This window comes from Saimiri boliviensis, chromosome 4, assembly GCF_048565385.1.
Source record: "Saimiri boliviensis isolate mSaiBol1 chromosome 4, mSaiBol1.pri, whole genome shotgun sequence".
NCBI classification, from domain to species: domain Eukaryota; kingdom Metazoa; phylum Chordata; class Mammalia; order Primates; family Cebidae; genus Saimiri; species Saimiri boliviensis.
In genome coordinates, this window is record NC_133452.1 from 83,135,356 (window position 1) to 83,149,923 (window position 14,568).

At 42.8% G+C, this 14,568-nt stretch overlaps 1 protein-coding gene across 1 annotated transcript in view; it reads right to left on the reverse strand.

The window, feature by feature from the left end:
* Positions 1-817: 817 nt before the first annotated feature.
* NT5E (5'-nucleotidase ecto) overlaps positions 818-14,568 on the reverse strand; it is a 47,079-nt gene continuing 33,328 nt past the window's right edge. The window contains exons 4-9 of the mRNA XM_010334178.3: positions 11,033-11,230; positions 8,955-9,109; positions 6,858-6,963; positions 5,832-5,981; positions 4,384-4,584; positions 818-2,760 (exon numbers count right to left, since the gene is read on the reverse strand). Coding sequence (XP_010332480.2) covers positions 2,597-2,760; positions 4,384-4,584; positions 5,832-5,981; positions 6,858-6,963; positions 8,955-9,109; positions 11,033-11,230 — 974 coding nt within the window. The 3' untranslated portion in view covers positions 818-2,596. The remainder of the gene's footprint in view (positions 2,761-4,383; positions 4,585-5,831; positions 5,982-6,857; positions 6,964-8,954; positions 9,110-11,032; positions 11,231-14,568) is intronic.

Below are 14,568 nucleotides of genomic sequence, written 5' to 3' on the forward strand. Positions count from 1 at the left end.
TTTTTTTTTTTTGAGATGGAGTCTCGCTCTGTTGCCCAGGCTGGAGTGCAATGGTGTGATCTTGGCTCACTGCAATCTCTGCCTCCTGGATTCAAGCGATTCACCTGCCTCAGCCTCCTGAGTATCTGGAACTACAGATGTGTGCCACCATGCCCAGCTAATTTTTATATTTTTAGTAAAGATGGGGTTTCACCATGTTGGCTAGGATGGTCTCGATTCCTTGACCTTGTGATCTGCCCACCTCAGCCTCCCAAAGTGCTGGGATTACAGGTGTAAGCCACCGTGCCCAGCCAATCTCTTTTTCTTTATAAATTACCCAGTCTCGGTTATGTCTTTAGTAGCAGCATGAGAACGGGCTAATACATAGCGCAAACAACAAAGGGCGTTAACATGGTTTTACTGTGTCTGACTGATTGAAGTATGATGAAACCAACTCACTGTGTTATTAGTATGCTTGAGGAAGATTCCTGGCCCACAGCCAGTACATTAAAATCCTCAACATTTACTTAAAAATTTTTATTTTTAGCAATCAGTACTAGCCTCGAAACCATTTTTTTTATCAGATTCTGTATATCAAAGCTGCCAAATTTAGTAGTTTTCCTTAAAATACCACTCACTTTTCTCTCCTACTTAAAATTCAGATGCATTTTTCTTCTCATTTTAGGGGTATGAGGGGAGAAGGAGGGTTATCAGATGACAAGTGGCTTATGATCAAGACAAATGATACCAGTGAAAATCTGCCAGAGTTTTCCTTTAGGCATATTGTCTTGAGTTACAGGTATTTGATTGAGAGGAGAAATGACTATCAAAGACCAAACAGCATATCTTCAGTTTTATTTTTGGGAATCTACAATTGCAAAGTGGTTCAAAGTCATTTCTTATACCACTGTACAATACATACACACATTTAGGAAACTTAAAAAAATGTTCTTTAAAAAACTGTGCTAATAAGATTTACCCTATTTTACTGGCCAAGCATAAAAAATCCTAAATGTACCTTTCTCTAATTTTCCTTTTACAATCTTTTTTTTTTTTACAGCTAATCCATATATGCGTAGAACTGAGACTATTATTTGACTGCAACAACTTTTATAAAAAGGTTATGAAGTTCAAAAGTATATTTTTTTTATCAAGAGTACTTAATATTTGTAAACACTAAGAAACAAACGTACTCCCTATCCAAACCTCTAGCTGCCATTTGCACACTGTTTTAAGGTGAAGTCCCTCATTTCTTGAATTACTTACGCAGAGCTGAGCAGGCTCACATGGTTCCACTTCCTCCTTAAGTATTTGTTCTTTGGGCCTAACTAATTTCATCAGCATGGGTATTTCCTGAACACCCACTCAGAGGGTCCCACTTTGCAGCAGGAGTTCTCATATCTGGACTTGAGAATGATTTACAGTGACTGTTCAGATTTGGAGGCAGAGTTACTTCAAAAATGTATACCTCTTCTTAAAGTCCTTTCTTCCAGAACTCTGGACATTCCATAACTGGGCGTGTGTGTTATGAGTGGAGTAAGTGCAGTGCTGGCATCTTGCTCGAGAGGGACAGGTACTGGTTTAGAATTACAGCCTATCTTAGAAGGTTCTCTTCTCATAATGCCTTCATTTTAGGAAGAAGAGAGGACAAAGGCAGAACTGATGGAATCACATAAAATAACTAATGCCATCTGTTGGGTAGTATGCTTAACAAATAATCTGTTTCATGTGTAAATGCACTTTAGCTCTTGCTCTTTTGTAACATAAACCAGGCCTGGTGTCCTGTTCTTCACTTTCCTTTCTCCCCTGTCCTTTGACTCTCATTTGCAGCTTCCGTCCTTTCCCATTATCTACTACAGCTTGCTCTCTGACTCATCGAAGGCACATGGGTGTTTCAAGAGAGAATGGCAACCTGTATTTAAACCATTAAACTTGCTATTGTAACAGGAGCTAAAAAGTGAAAAAATAGAGACAAGAAATAAAGCAGAGATTTGTTATCCATGAGCTTGGGGCTACTGATAATTATGAAGAGAGGAGATACTAAATATCATTCTGAACAGTAACTTGAGATAGTTGAGAGTGCTGGACTTGAGTTCAAAAGACCTAGGTCTAGGTCTTGGATCTGTTGGCATTAGCTGTACAGTCAAGTCAGCCCTTTCTGAGCTTCAGTGTTTTCATCTGACAGGTGGGAAAAACATCCGTCTTTGCCGCCAAAAGCAAGCTGTGGACATCAAATCAGATGGTCTGCTTAAAACTTCCTTCTAAATGATAAAATTTTATGTAAACATAAGCTGTTTGATGGATTAGAAATGGATATGAAGAAGAAAAGTGTGGTTTAAAATCATTAGTAAAATTTTATTAAAATTTAGAAATGTAAACTAAATGTAGTGGACTTTCTCCATATAGGGCCCTGTATTATTTTTTTTCTTCTAACTCACTAAGTTACTGACCCTGAGTGATCACATTAGTCTCTTCATTTTATAATGCTCTAACCTTCAGCTTCTAGGAGCCTGTGAAGATGGTCTGTGCTGTCACTGAAGCCAGGTCCTAAAAGGCAGATTTGTATCTCACTTGAAAAAATGCAGTTTCACACGTTAATGGCAAGGAGAATTTTTGGCTATTGGTATAAAATAAACGTCACTGTCCAAAATGAAAGAAATATTAAAGAAAAGCTTCCATGGCAATGACTTCCTGTGGAAAACTTGATCCGACCTTCAACTGCTGGATAAATTACTTTCATTTTTGAGATATATGTAGAAACCACGTTGATATCTTGGTCACCTAGAAAAATATACATGATTTTAACTACAGAGAAGATAATTATCAATCAATAGTAAGGTAGCCCTTTGTAATTATAAAAGGGAAGCTATTTCATAAACAGGGTAAAGTGTCACAGAAAAGAACAGTGGTGATCATAAGTACAAAGAATTTGATAGCTTTTTCATGCTCCAGATGTGAAATGTGTCTGTTGTTCAATATTAGGTAATTGGGGGAAGTAGAATTGCCTCAGCTCTGAGATGACTAGAAAGAGGTCATTGACATCACAGCCTTTGAACTGCTCCAGAAAAAGGGCATTAGGGAATTGGGTCAAGAGCAATTAATTGAGAGATAAAAGTGGCTTCCTTTTGTTTGTCTGCCCAAAGTTATTTTCACATAATTGATGATGGGACTTAGGAAGTTTCCTTTACAAAAGAGAGGGAGGTGTTAAATGCTAATTGCCTATAGCTACAACAAACCTGTGGGGACCCAACAGAATTTTATTTTAAAAAGATCACTCCAATACTTAAGAACCCTTCTCTCTTCAGTGGTTTTCACCTCGGAGTATAGACTAGAGTCACTGGAAGAGTTTAGACCCAATCCAGTTAACTTAGAATCTCTTAAGAGCTGGAGCCAAGCCACTGGTATTTAGTTTAAAATGCTCCTGAAGTGTTTCTAATGTATAGTTAGGGTTGAGAACCCTTAGGTCCAGAGCTTCCTTATACTTCTGCATGAGCTCCTTCTCTGTGAGACCCATCAGTCTAGGCTTGAGTGGTACACAGCTGAAGGCTATCAGCCTCTTTGTCTCATGGGGCTTTTACACCAGCCCTTCCATCTTCTGTCATGGAAGGGACGGAAGAAGCCAGCACTTTTCCTTCCAGGAAGGGCTGCCTCCTTTGGTCTGGTTCTGCCCTCCACCCTCCTTGGAATAAGCAGCTAAAATGACAAGTCCAGCCTGGGAAGACTGAGGAGGATCCTGGTGGAATTTCCCAGAGATGCCAGGAAGCTGCCTGCGTGTCATCTAAGCATTCTGATCTCTGCCCTAGGAAGAGGAAGGGGAAGTGTGGTCTCTGTCAGTGGAAGGTATGCACATAAGGTGACTCTGAACTGGATTTCTAAAAGTGAGGCTGGCATATAATGTCCCTCAGTGCTGCCAGAAATACCAACTGACATCAAGTATGGACGTTCCTACGATTTGTACCACCAACCACTGTGCTGAAAGGGCGGCACTTACCCCGTCCTCATCTACCTGACCAATTCATACAGAAAGCTGCTTCAAGAAAGAAAATTTAGGTGATTAAATGTGATGATTTTCCATGTCCTAAAATTCCAGAGGTGATTTTTCTGTAAAGGCAAAACTCATATTTCACAATTTAAATGGCTGCTTAGATGTAGTTAAAAGGATTTTAAAACATTTTTGATTTACAAATGGTTTCTCTCTGGGGTTGGATGAAGGCGTATGTGTGCTTGGGGAGTGACAGGCTACATATTCCTGCCTGCTGTGCTGTGCTGCTGCTTTCCAACAAGCAAAGCAGGAGGGAGTCAGCAATACAGGGAGTCACTTTGCCTTCCTGGCACCACTAATAGCTCCCCTTCTTGGTTCAATTCTGTTGTTCTTTAGAGGAAGGAAGAGACACTTGTGCTTACCAGAGTCATGTCTTAACAGTTCATCTTTTATCATCTGGAATCCATCTCCACCATTGGCCAGGAAGTTTGGGAGGATCACCTTATATACCTCATCCATTTTGAGAGGGTCATAACTGGGCACTCGACACTTGGTGCAAAGAACGTCTAATTTGACTACTCTGTCTCCGGGTTTTCTGGAAAGATCATATACCACGTGGATTCCTAGAAAAGAAGTGAGTCTGTTTTCACTGGATCTAAAGGGAGATTTCTGTTTTCTAAGAAAGGGATTTTGGCCAAGCTGTAGAATTGGGGCGTGGGGCTGTGGTTTTCCTTTGGTTTAAACTTGAGTCAAATTTTATCAAGAGAATCGTGACATTGCAGCCACCCTTTATTCTTGAGTCCTTCCAGGACATATGAGAACCCCTGGAGGGAAAACCAGCTCTAGATCAGAATAGGCAAAGAGTGACTGTACATGAAGAAACCACATCTTTTTTTGTTTTTCCTTCAAAATCCTGAATTGGCCTAGTAACTTGGTTCAGCAGCCTTGGTGAGAAACAGACGAGAGGCACAGAGCATTTTACAATTTTGAAGATCATTAAATGGTAATTATTTGGGATTGGGCAACTTTCACAAGGCATATAGCTATGCAGTGCTTCCCTAGAGCATCAAAACACTGCTGTTCCTTCAACTCCCTTCTGGGAAAATGGAGGATGTCCAGGTTGCCCCACAGGTGGTAGGATAGGGCCCCACAGGTTAAAAAATGAGGCCAGATTATGGTTTCCAGGTAAAATAAGGATTAATTCACTGGACCGTGGAATTAATTATTAACAAAGTATTTCAGAAGCCCTTGGCAATTTGGGAAGCATTTATTTCTGTTCAACTTTCACTGCAGTCCATGAGATAAACAGGAAAGGTTTTCTCCCTGTGCCCAAAGGGATTGAGAACTTGTCCCAAGACACAGTGGGGCAAGGACCAGTTGTTCTGGTGTGTCTGTGCAGCAGGCTGCTCCTTCCAGGAATTATCCTGGTTAATACCAATTGGTCAGCATGCCTTTAAATCTTGGCATGGTTCCAGGCAGTGATGAGTAGAACATTTTAAATTAAATACCATTGGTTTGGCCCCAGCTCATTTTTTTGCTTTTGTTTTTAAAGAATGTTGAATGCATCAATAAGATTTTATTAGAAACTAGACCTCAAAGCAGCTGATCTGCTTAGAGGGCGCATCTGATGTCCAAATCATACTTGCCAAATATTGCTTATTTGCCAGGGCTTTAGGGCTTTGACCCCAACCTAATCTCAGTGGCTCTGAGAGTCCACAGCCATTAAAGGATGATGTATTGGTATTGGATGGGGAAAAACCCAAACCCACCTGACCATAGGAATTTTGGTGAGGGGGAAGCTGAGCCAACCAGCAGGAAATCCCATGCACATCACTTTGGATGGCCCAGCCCTACAGGATGGGTGACTTACCGCCCACCTGCAGGAACTCTCCAGTGGACTGGCCATAGCGGTGCACACTGTGCTCAAAGGCCTTCTTCAGGGTAGAACCTTTTAACTGGACCAGGTCAAATGTGCCTCCAAAGGGCAATACAGCAGCCAGGTTCTCCCAGGTAATTGTGCCTGAGGATAGTCACAGATGAAGCAAGAAGGAAGAAGCTTGAGAAAATACTAACCCCATGACCAGTTTCCCTAGGGCTGGGGAAAGAAATGAAGGGGACATGGGGAGGCTTTTAGAGCAGCATCAGATATGTGTAAGTGGTTTCTGACACTTAGGGAAGGAATGGGTTTAGGAGGCCTCTGGCCCTGCCTTCCACCATTGGGGAAAATGATGGGAACTCACAAATGGCTATGCCTCAGAAGTTCACTGTGTTCAGTCTTAGATCTCCTAGCTTGGGGCTGGATCTCTGGTAGTTTGTTTGCATTCTTCAGTTCCTCCAGGCAAACAGTGTGTCCCTGCCACCTGTCCCTGTTGTCTGACAGTGGGATGCATTTGGGGCCTTATACTGATGCTGATTGGTTTTTACAGTAAATCAGGGAGGGCTACAAGAGTGTCTTGAATATTTGTCTAGTTGATTTGTTTTGCCATATTATATAATCTTGGATATCTGTAAATCTACTAAAGTAACATTTTAATCCAGTGGTATGTCTTTTCCAGGACAGAAGATTGGTAGTTTTGTCTCTTTTCAGATGCTAAGATGGAGGCTGTTGATAGTTTGCATAAATCAGAAACAACCCGTATTTAGCTTTCTAAGTCAGAAAGTCAGACCACGCTTGAGTTCCACTAACCCTAGCTGCAGCTTCTGTGTGTGAATACATATAAGAACACACAAGTTTGTGCATGTCCTTCAGGCTAGGTCCTAGACTTTAATAATTCTAATACATGGCTGGCAGCAGAGATGAACTGAGGCTGCACATGGGTGTGTTCAGGACAAGAACCCCAGCAGAAAAGGAGATGAGAGAACATAACACACTGAGGAGCTGGGCCTGGGAGCATACCGTTGTTACGTTCATCAATGGGTGACCGGATACCACCTCCATTTAAAATGCACATGGATACGTGGTTCCAGAACATTTCATCCGGGTGTCTGAGGTTGTTGTTAATCTGCAACAGTAGCACAAATTTGCATTAGTTATTCTGGATCTTCTTTCTTAGGGTCAGCTCCAGGAATATGGTTAGCTCTAGTGAGGAAATAAAGCTACTTTTTCCCTGCTACTGTGTTCTCCGGGATTTCTCAACTATAATTAGAACTAGTTTTATGCTCTCAGAAGTAAAAATATGATACTGTTACCAGTTTATGTCAAATTTTTAGTTTCCTCTCCTAGAACTCCCATACTTTCAGAGCAGTGGGCCTTGGCAAAATAGTCTGGCTGTAGCCCTGGTGTTGGGACTGGGCTTCCCATACAAGGTGGTCTGCAGAGCCGCTCCCACACAGGCTTCTCCAGGGCAGGCAGGGGCCCCCTGCCTGATTCTGAGGACTTGGCCCTAAAGCCTGCTCAACACCAGACCTCATGCCAAAGAGAACCTGGCCTCCATGTCTCTGTCTCCAGCTGATTCTCAAGTTGGCAGTTTTGGAAAGGCAGGGACAGCCTTTCAAAACTGGGGAGAATCACATCCATCTTACTTTTCTTTTACAAACTGTATGTTTAGTTATAAGAAATGAATACTTTCTCATTTAGAGGGGGGAAAAAAAATAAGGCTGGACACAGTGGCTCACACCTGTAATCCCAGCACTTTGGGAGGCTGATGTAGGCACATCACCTAAGGTCAGTAGTTTGAGACCAGCTTAGCCAACATAGTGAAATCCCATCTCTACTAAAAATATAAAAATTAGCCGGATGTGGTGTTGGATGCCTGTTATCCCAGCTACTCAGGAGGCTGAAGCAGGAGAATTGCTTGAACCTGAGAGACAGAGGTTGCAGTGAGCCAAGATCGTGCCACTACACCCCAGCCTGGGCAAGACAGCAAGACTCCTCAAAAAAAAAAAAAAAAAAAAAAAAAGAAGAAAGAAAAAAGAAAAAAAACCCAAAGTTGCCCTTTATTTGTTCTAGGCTCTTTAACAGAGGAATAAGCCCTACCAACAGCCTGGGATGTTTCCCTCCAGTCTTCTCTTAACATTATATACTAGCTTCTCATTAACTACTTCTCTAGCATTAACTGCATGGTGCTGAGACACTGTGAGTCTCATCGTGGCATGGGCATAATTTTTGTCATTTACATGGCAAGCATTTATTGAGTGCAGTTGTATCCTGGGCACTGGACATCACATGCCAAGCACTGACAGAAATGACTCCCCTGGGTGCAGGCTGTGAGCCTGTGGAAGTAGTGAGTCTGATGTAGGAGACCTTGGCTCAACAGGGCCCCCAGAGAGCTACCATGGCCATTCTGCCTGTAGACAAGTAGACAAGGGCTTGTTCTTCAGAGGTGATCTTGCTCAGCCACAGGACTTGTTATCATCATTAAAACTGTGTGTTGTCTTTCTGTGCCTCTGAAAGAGGTTCCTGTCACACAAGGCCAAGGTTCTCTGGAGCCAAGGGAACAGATGAGGGAAAAACAGTATGGCCAAATTATATTAAAGCAGATAAGCTTTATCTATTATGTTGATACCTCCAGAGTAGTAGAGTTTGTGCATTTGCATTATTTTACAAAATGAAAACAACATCCGAAATTGAGACATCTAAGAACACCTTAAAATAAAGGTTTTAGTTCTTGTAAAGCAATATGTTGGTAGTTACCTGATCTCCTTTTGATACCTTAAGAAGGTACTGAGTATGAAGCTACATCAGGCTTTTGTCTAGGCACTAATGTTTTATTTATTTTTCATATTTAATTTTAGAGACAGAGTCTCGCCTTGTTGCCCAGGCTGGAGTGTAGTGGTGTAATTATAGCTCACTGCAGCCTCCTGGGCTCAAGCCATCCTCCCACCAAAGCATCCTGAGTATCTGAGACTATAAGCACATGCCACCATCCTGGCTGAAAATGTTTTGAAATCTTTCATTTATAGCTATCAGTCTGTCCCTTCTTGCATCCTTCCTTCCTCTTCCTTCTTCCTTTCCTTCCTCCCTAGCGTATGTCCACTCCTGCAGACGACTTACCATAGCATCACAAATCAGGTTGCCCATGTTACATTCTCTAAAGCGGCACGATTGGGAGGAGCCATCAAGATAGACAATTGTTTTCCCCAATTCCTGGGTAGAGTAATTATCCAGTTTTACCCTCCATTTGTTAATGTCTGCTTTTATGCTTGGATCTAGAAGAAAGAAAAGAAGGTAGCCTAAAATTAAAGCAAATCTCACACTGGGCTAAATTCTGGAAAAGGAATGGAATGATCATCTAGCCTACTTGCTGTTAAAAACACATTTCTTTACCATATTTGTGTGCATTTTGGTTTTGACCATGAAATTTCTTTAGGAACTTCTATTTTGTTTCCTGGTAATAAGACTTGGAATGCATCTTAATTTAAGAATATGCTGAACGATATACAACTTCTGTGCAGCCGAAACAGGTAGAGGATGAAGAAGACGACTGTCATCAGCTACAGAGAGACAGCGACGAACATCACTCAGCCGTAGGCCGGATACAGGGTGGTGCCCTGAAATGCTCAAGTTCATGTGCCTTCTTCCAGTCCCACAGAGTCAGGCCAGCTAACCATTCATGCTCTTGAGCTATCTACGGAGGCCGACGTTTGCCTTCTGTGGGCGTGTGCATGGGGAGCCAGTCATGTGTGGGAGGAAGACTTCTTTTTTTTTTTTTTTGAGACGGAGTTTCACTCTTGTTGCCCAGGCTGGAGTGCAATGGCGCAATCTCGGCTCACCGCAACCTCCGCCTCCTGGGTTCAGGCAATTCTCCTGCCTCAGCCTCCTGAGTAGCTGGGATTACAGGCAGACGCCACCATGCCCAGCTAATTTTTAGTATTTTTAGTAGAGACGGGGTTTCACCATGTTGACCAGGATGGTCTCGATCTCTTGACCTCGTGATCCACCCACCTCAGCCTCCCAAAGTGCTGGGATTACAGGCTTGAGCCACCGCGCCCGGCAGGAGGAAGACTTCTAAGCCTAAAGACTTTAAGCACGCTGACCTGCCTGGAGAGCCCTGAACTATGCACAACCCTACTTGGCAAAATTCTGTGCTGATGATCCAAAGACATTTCAGATCATAATTTCAGGGTCACCACCACTTGCAGTTATTATAAATACTTTGGAAGCAAATGAAGAACAGGAAAGATTCTACTGAAGCAAGAAGAGACTGCATCTCATCTGAAGAAAGTCCTGTAAACTTCAACCACTTAAAACTTTATGACAGATATAAAAACAATCTCAAAAAAGGAAGTAGTTCTGTGTATAACTCAGAGAATAAAAGATTACGGCATTTAGTCATTAAAAAAAAAAAAAGAATATGCCGAACATCTACCAGCTAATTACATCTGTAAGAGGTACCCATTGGCCACCTGGGACAGCATTAGTGGTGGTGGTAGGGGCTCTGAAAGGCCCAGGAGCAGTTGTAAAGGGACTGCTGAGGTGCAGCTGGGCTGTCGCTGTCAGCGTGGTCCTGGACCCCTTTCCCATCTGGCTACTGAGAGGCCTGTGTTGTGACTACAGGCTCTCCTGGGTGCTGTGCACCTCACCTTTGTGACATGATTGCAGTCAGCAGAAAAGGGAATATGAAAGAAGGACAGGAGTGTGTTCTGCATACATACAAAAATCAATGACATAAAAATGTATCTTTACTCTGAGACTCAGATATACAAAATAAGGTACTCCTTCATTTGATAAGTAACTGAGGTCCATGAGATTGGGCAACTTGCCCAAGGCATACTCCTTCTAGCTGAGGGCCAGGACTTGAGCTCTGTTCTGCCCAATTTGAACCCCTTTGCTTCAGTTATCATCTTTCCTGTAAACACAAACATGAGAGTGGCTTTTGCATGTCAGGGTCAAGATTTTAAAAGGCAGAGGAAGGAGTGATGCTGAGAAGACTTAAGAAACAAGTGGGGCTTTTGGCATTTGGGTATGTTTTAAATCTATCCATGAAGAGGGTAAACTTAAGGAAGAAGCTAAATTCTTCAACAGTATTACAGTCTTTTCCTGAAATACTAAAGGGAAAAAAATGGGAATGAGGAATATATTCACCTATCTACATTTTAGATGGGTGGAACATTCCCCTGAATTTCACATACCTTCAGGAATGCTGCTGTTCAGAAGAATGGGATTTCCATGGGAAGAGATGACATTTCCTTTTTCATCAAACTCGATCTTCAGATAGCCTAGATATTTGCCAAAAGCATAGGCCTGGACTACAGGAACCTTCCGCCCATCTTCAGAAGTGACTATGAATGGGTACTTCCCAGCAGGCACCTCTTTGGAAGGTGGATTGCCTGATTATAAAATAAAAGAGCCATCACTGATCAAGTCAGGCTTTGTACATGGCTGGCCAGAGGCCAGCAGGCCACTGGCTGGATGACAGAGTTTTAAATTGATGATTCGCCATCTGTTGCTCTACATAGCTAGTCTTTCAGAGCCTGCCTGAGCATTTGCCCGTTTTTGAATGCCCTTTTGGTACATGAATCCTACCATTCTCAACTCAGCAGGCATTTACCAAGCTCTTCCTAAGCCTCGGGCATTGTGCCTGTGCTGTGGGGCACACAAAGATGGAACGCTTCTAGGAATATCCTACCTCTAGGCTGACTCTGGCTCCATTCTCACTAGCCAGGTGGATTGGCCAAGCCACTTTACTTTACTGTACTTCCATTTCCTTCCCTGTAAAGTGGGCGAAATCCATTTTAAACAATACCTATTTTACAGGGCTGTTGAGAGGATTAAATATCTAAACTCATTAGCTGGGTGCCTGGCACATTGTAGATGCTCAGTAAATATACAATAAGTTTGTATTTTTTCCCTTATGAGGGAATGGCAATCTCTAGAAATCCCAGACATAGACTTCAAAGTTTAAAATCTTTGGCAGAAAATGCAGAGGTGACAAAGAGCTGTTCTAGGGGTTTGCTGCTAAATTTTGCATCCCTTTAGGTGTCTTTAGAAGAGCCACATTCATCCTGGGGGCCAACCAGCATGTACACTCCCCACCCCAGCCAGCCCTCACACGGGTCAGGGTCAGGTCTCTGTCTCAAAGGGGAGGTATGCGAACTGCTCATCACTCAGAAGTTGGAGGCCCACCACTGCTTGGGGTAGTGGGGAGTATGCAGGAGGGTAGAGAGTATGGCCATATAGGGAGCAGGCAGCCCAGCCTTTAATCAGTTGGCACATTTAAGTTCCTTAACTGTAGCCCTCCTTCAGGCACACTGTGGCTTACATCTTACCTCCAAGAAGACAATAGCACAGTTCAGCTGTTTCAAATCAGAGACTATGGGACAGATTCACTTGACCTCACTACTGTTTCTATCATGTCCTTCATCATACCCATGACTAGTCCTTCTTATTGGATATTTATAGAGGGTCCAGATAACTTCGGCACATGTTGATTACACACATGAAGCTGTTAAGAGAATCAGCCATGAGCCAGGCCCTGGGCTTAATCTCATTTAGTCCTCCAAGTTTCCCATGGGGCAGGTCCTCTATTATCTATACTCTGCAGACAAGAAAATTGGTTGTCATAGACAAAGTACCCAAGACCACAGCTGGTACGTGATAAAGGTTGGGAGAAGGCAGACTGAAAAGCCAGGCTGTGAGGTATGGGAGCTTAGGTTTTCTGCACTACCCACAAAGCCTACCATGTATTTTTTTTTCCCTAAAGTCTGCAAGCTGGTGGTGAAAGGCCACTTACCAAATCAAATGCAAACCCAGGATTTATTTGCATCTTTGTGTCCAAGCTCTTTCTGGGCTTCTCTTTTCACATAAGACAAGCCAGGGTAACATGTTATGTAGAACTCAATCCTGTCATGCTCCTATGCCAAGAGCAGCTTGGAACATAATATGTTCCCCCTTTCAGCTCAATAACCAGAAGCACCCTACTTGAGATCCAATGAAAGCCTTTGTTCCATCTCCACCTGTAGTGGATGCAGATGTTGTCTGTCACAGAGGCAGATAATGTGACGCATAAAAGGTTAACACCCTACTCAGCCTCATTCTGCTCTGTTCTGATCCTTCATTGGGAAAGCCTGACGCGTGGTCTTTACTTCAGGGGTCCAGGTGGTTATGACAGCCTCTGTTCTTCCTCCGATCATAGATGCTTGGGACAATGCAGTTTCCCAAATGTCCACAAGGTGGCAGAGAACACCCGGCCCAAGGAGGAAAGCACTAATTGCACATACCAGGAAATCTTTGTCAGTTAACCCAAGAGCTAGGCAAGCCAGACTTTTTTTTTTTTTTTTTTTTTTTTTTTTTTTTTTTGCCTTTATCTTTCTGCTGTCCATAAAAATATCTCATTTTAAAAAGCATGTAAAAGTTAGGAATCCAGTAATCCAGTCAGACGCTTCAGCATGCACTCTGCAAACAGGGGCCAGCAATCTCAGCTCCAGAAAACATTCATTCATTTGGGAAGACATTCATGATCCTTTTGCCATTGGCATATTACATGGGCTTAATCAGGAACAAGGAAGATGCTAACCATGCAGCTGGAGCAATAGCTGGTCTGGTTTGGCTAATTTCTGCCTCCTCCACAGCTGAGCCCTTTCTGTTCTCCTTCAACTTGGCAGTCCCCGAAAACCACTGGCATAGAAAGCAGTCCAGGACTTCACATTTTCCACATCATTCCATGCTGTTCAGCCGAAGATGTTCATGCCCAGAATATTTTTGCCACAAAGAGCTACACATCTATCTTCAGAAACCTGACTTATCTTAGCAGGAGGGAAGATGTTCACCAGAACTCTGTTCCAGTCATCTAGCCAGGATTCATTTAGAAACCAAACCCAAAAAGGCTCTAGAGTTGTGGACTGACATCTGGAGTTGATAAAGGCTGCATTTCCCAGCATAGTGCGGATGCTTGAAGGAACCTCAAAGGACTCTGTCCTGGGAATGCAGTGAACCTACATGTGGGTCTGGACAAGTTCACTCCCAGTGTCACATGGTAATGGAAGTGCCAGGAAGCAGCCTTTTCTTTCTCTTTTTTCGTCCTTCCTCTACCTTCCCTCCCTCCCTCTTTTCCTTTTTTCCTTCCTTCCTTCCTCTTTTTTCTTTCTTTCCTTTCTTTCAACAGGGTCACATTCTTTTGCCCAGGCTAGAGTTCAGTGGTCTCAGATTGCTAGGCTGAAGCCATCCTCTCACCTTGGCCTCCAAAAGTGCGGGGATTGTAGGCATGAGCCAGCACACCTGGTCTGACGTGGTTTTCAATGGACTGAAGTATAGAATGTTTTAAGGCAGTCTATGCTATGATTTTAACACAAGAACTGGTTTAAGAGTTCCTGAATTGAGACCCCATAAGATAAGTGGATAAAAAGGACTGGTAATTAGGTTATTTCAAATGATTGCTTCTAAGGGACTTGAGTTTCTTTTAAATTACTTGGAAGTGCACACTCCCTGGATGCTACTTTTATCTTTCTACTTCTCTGCCCTTCCTCAAGCAAGCTAGTTGTGACCACTATTATCTTGTGGAAGTCTGACTCAACTCAAGTGAAGTGCTTAATAAAGATTAACAATAATTATTGACCAGGTTAACCCCTGGACATCTTTCTGATCTTGGCCCTAATGTCAGTCCCTCAGGAAAACACTCACTGATGATCCCCTAGACTTGACCAAATCCTGCTTTAGTGTGCTCTGATAG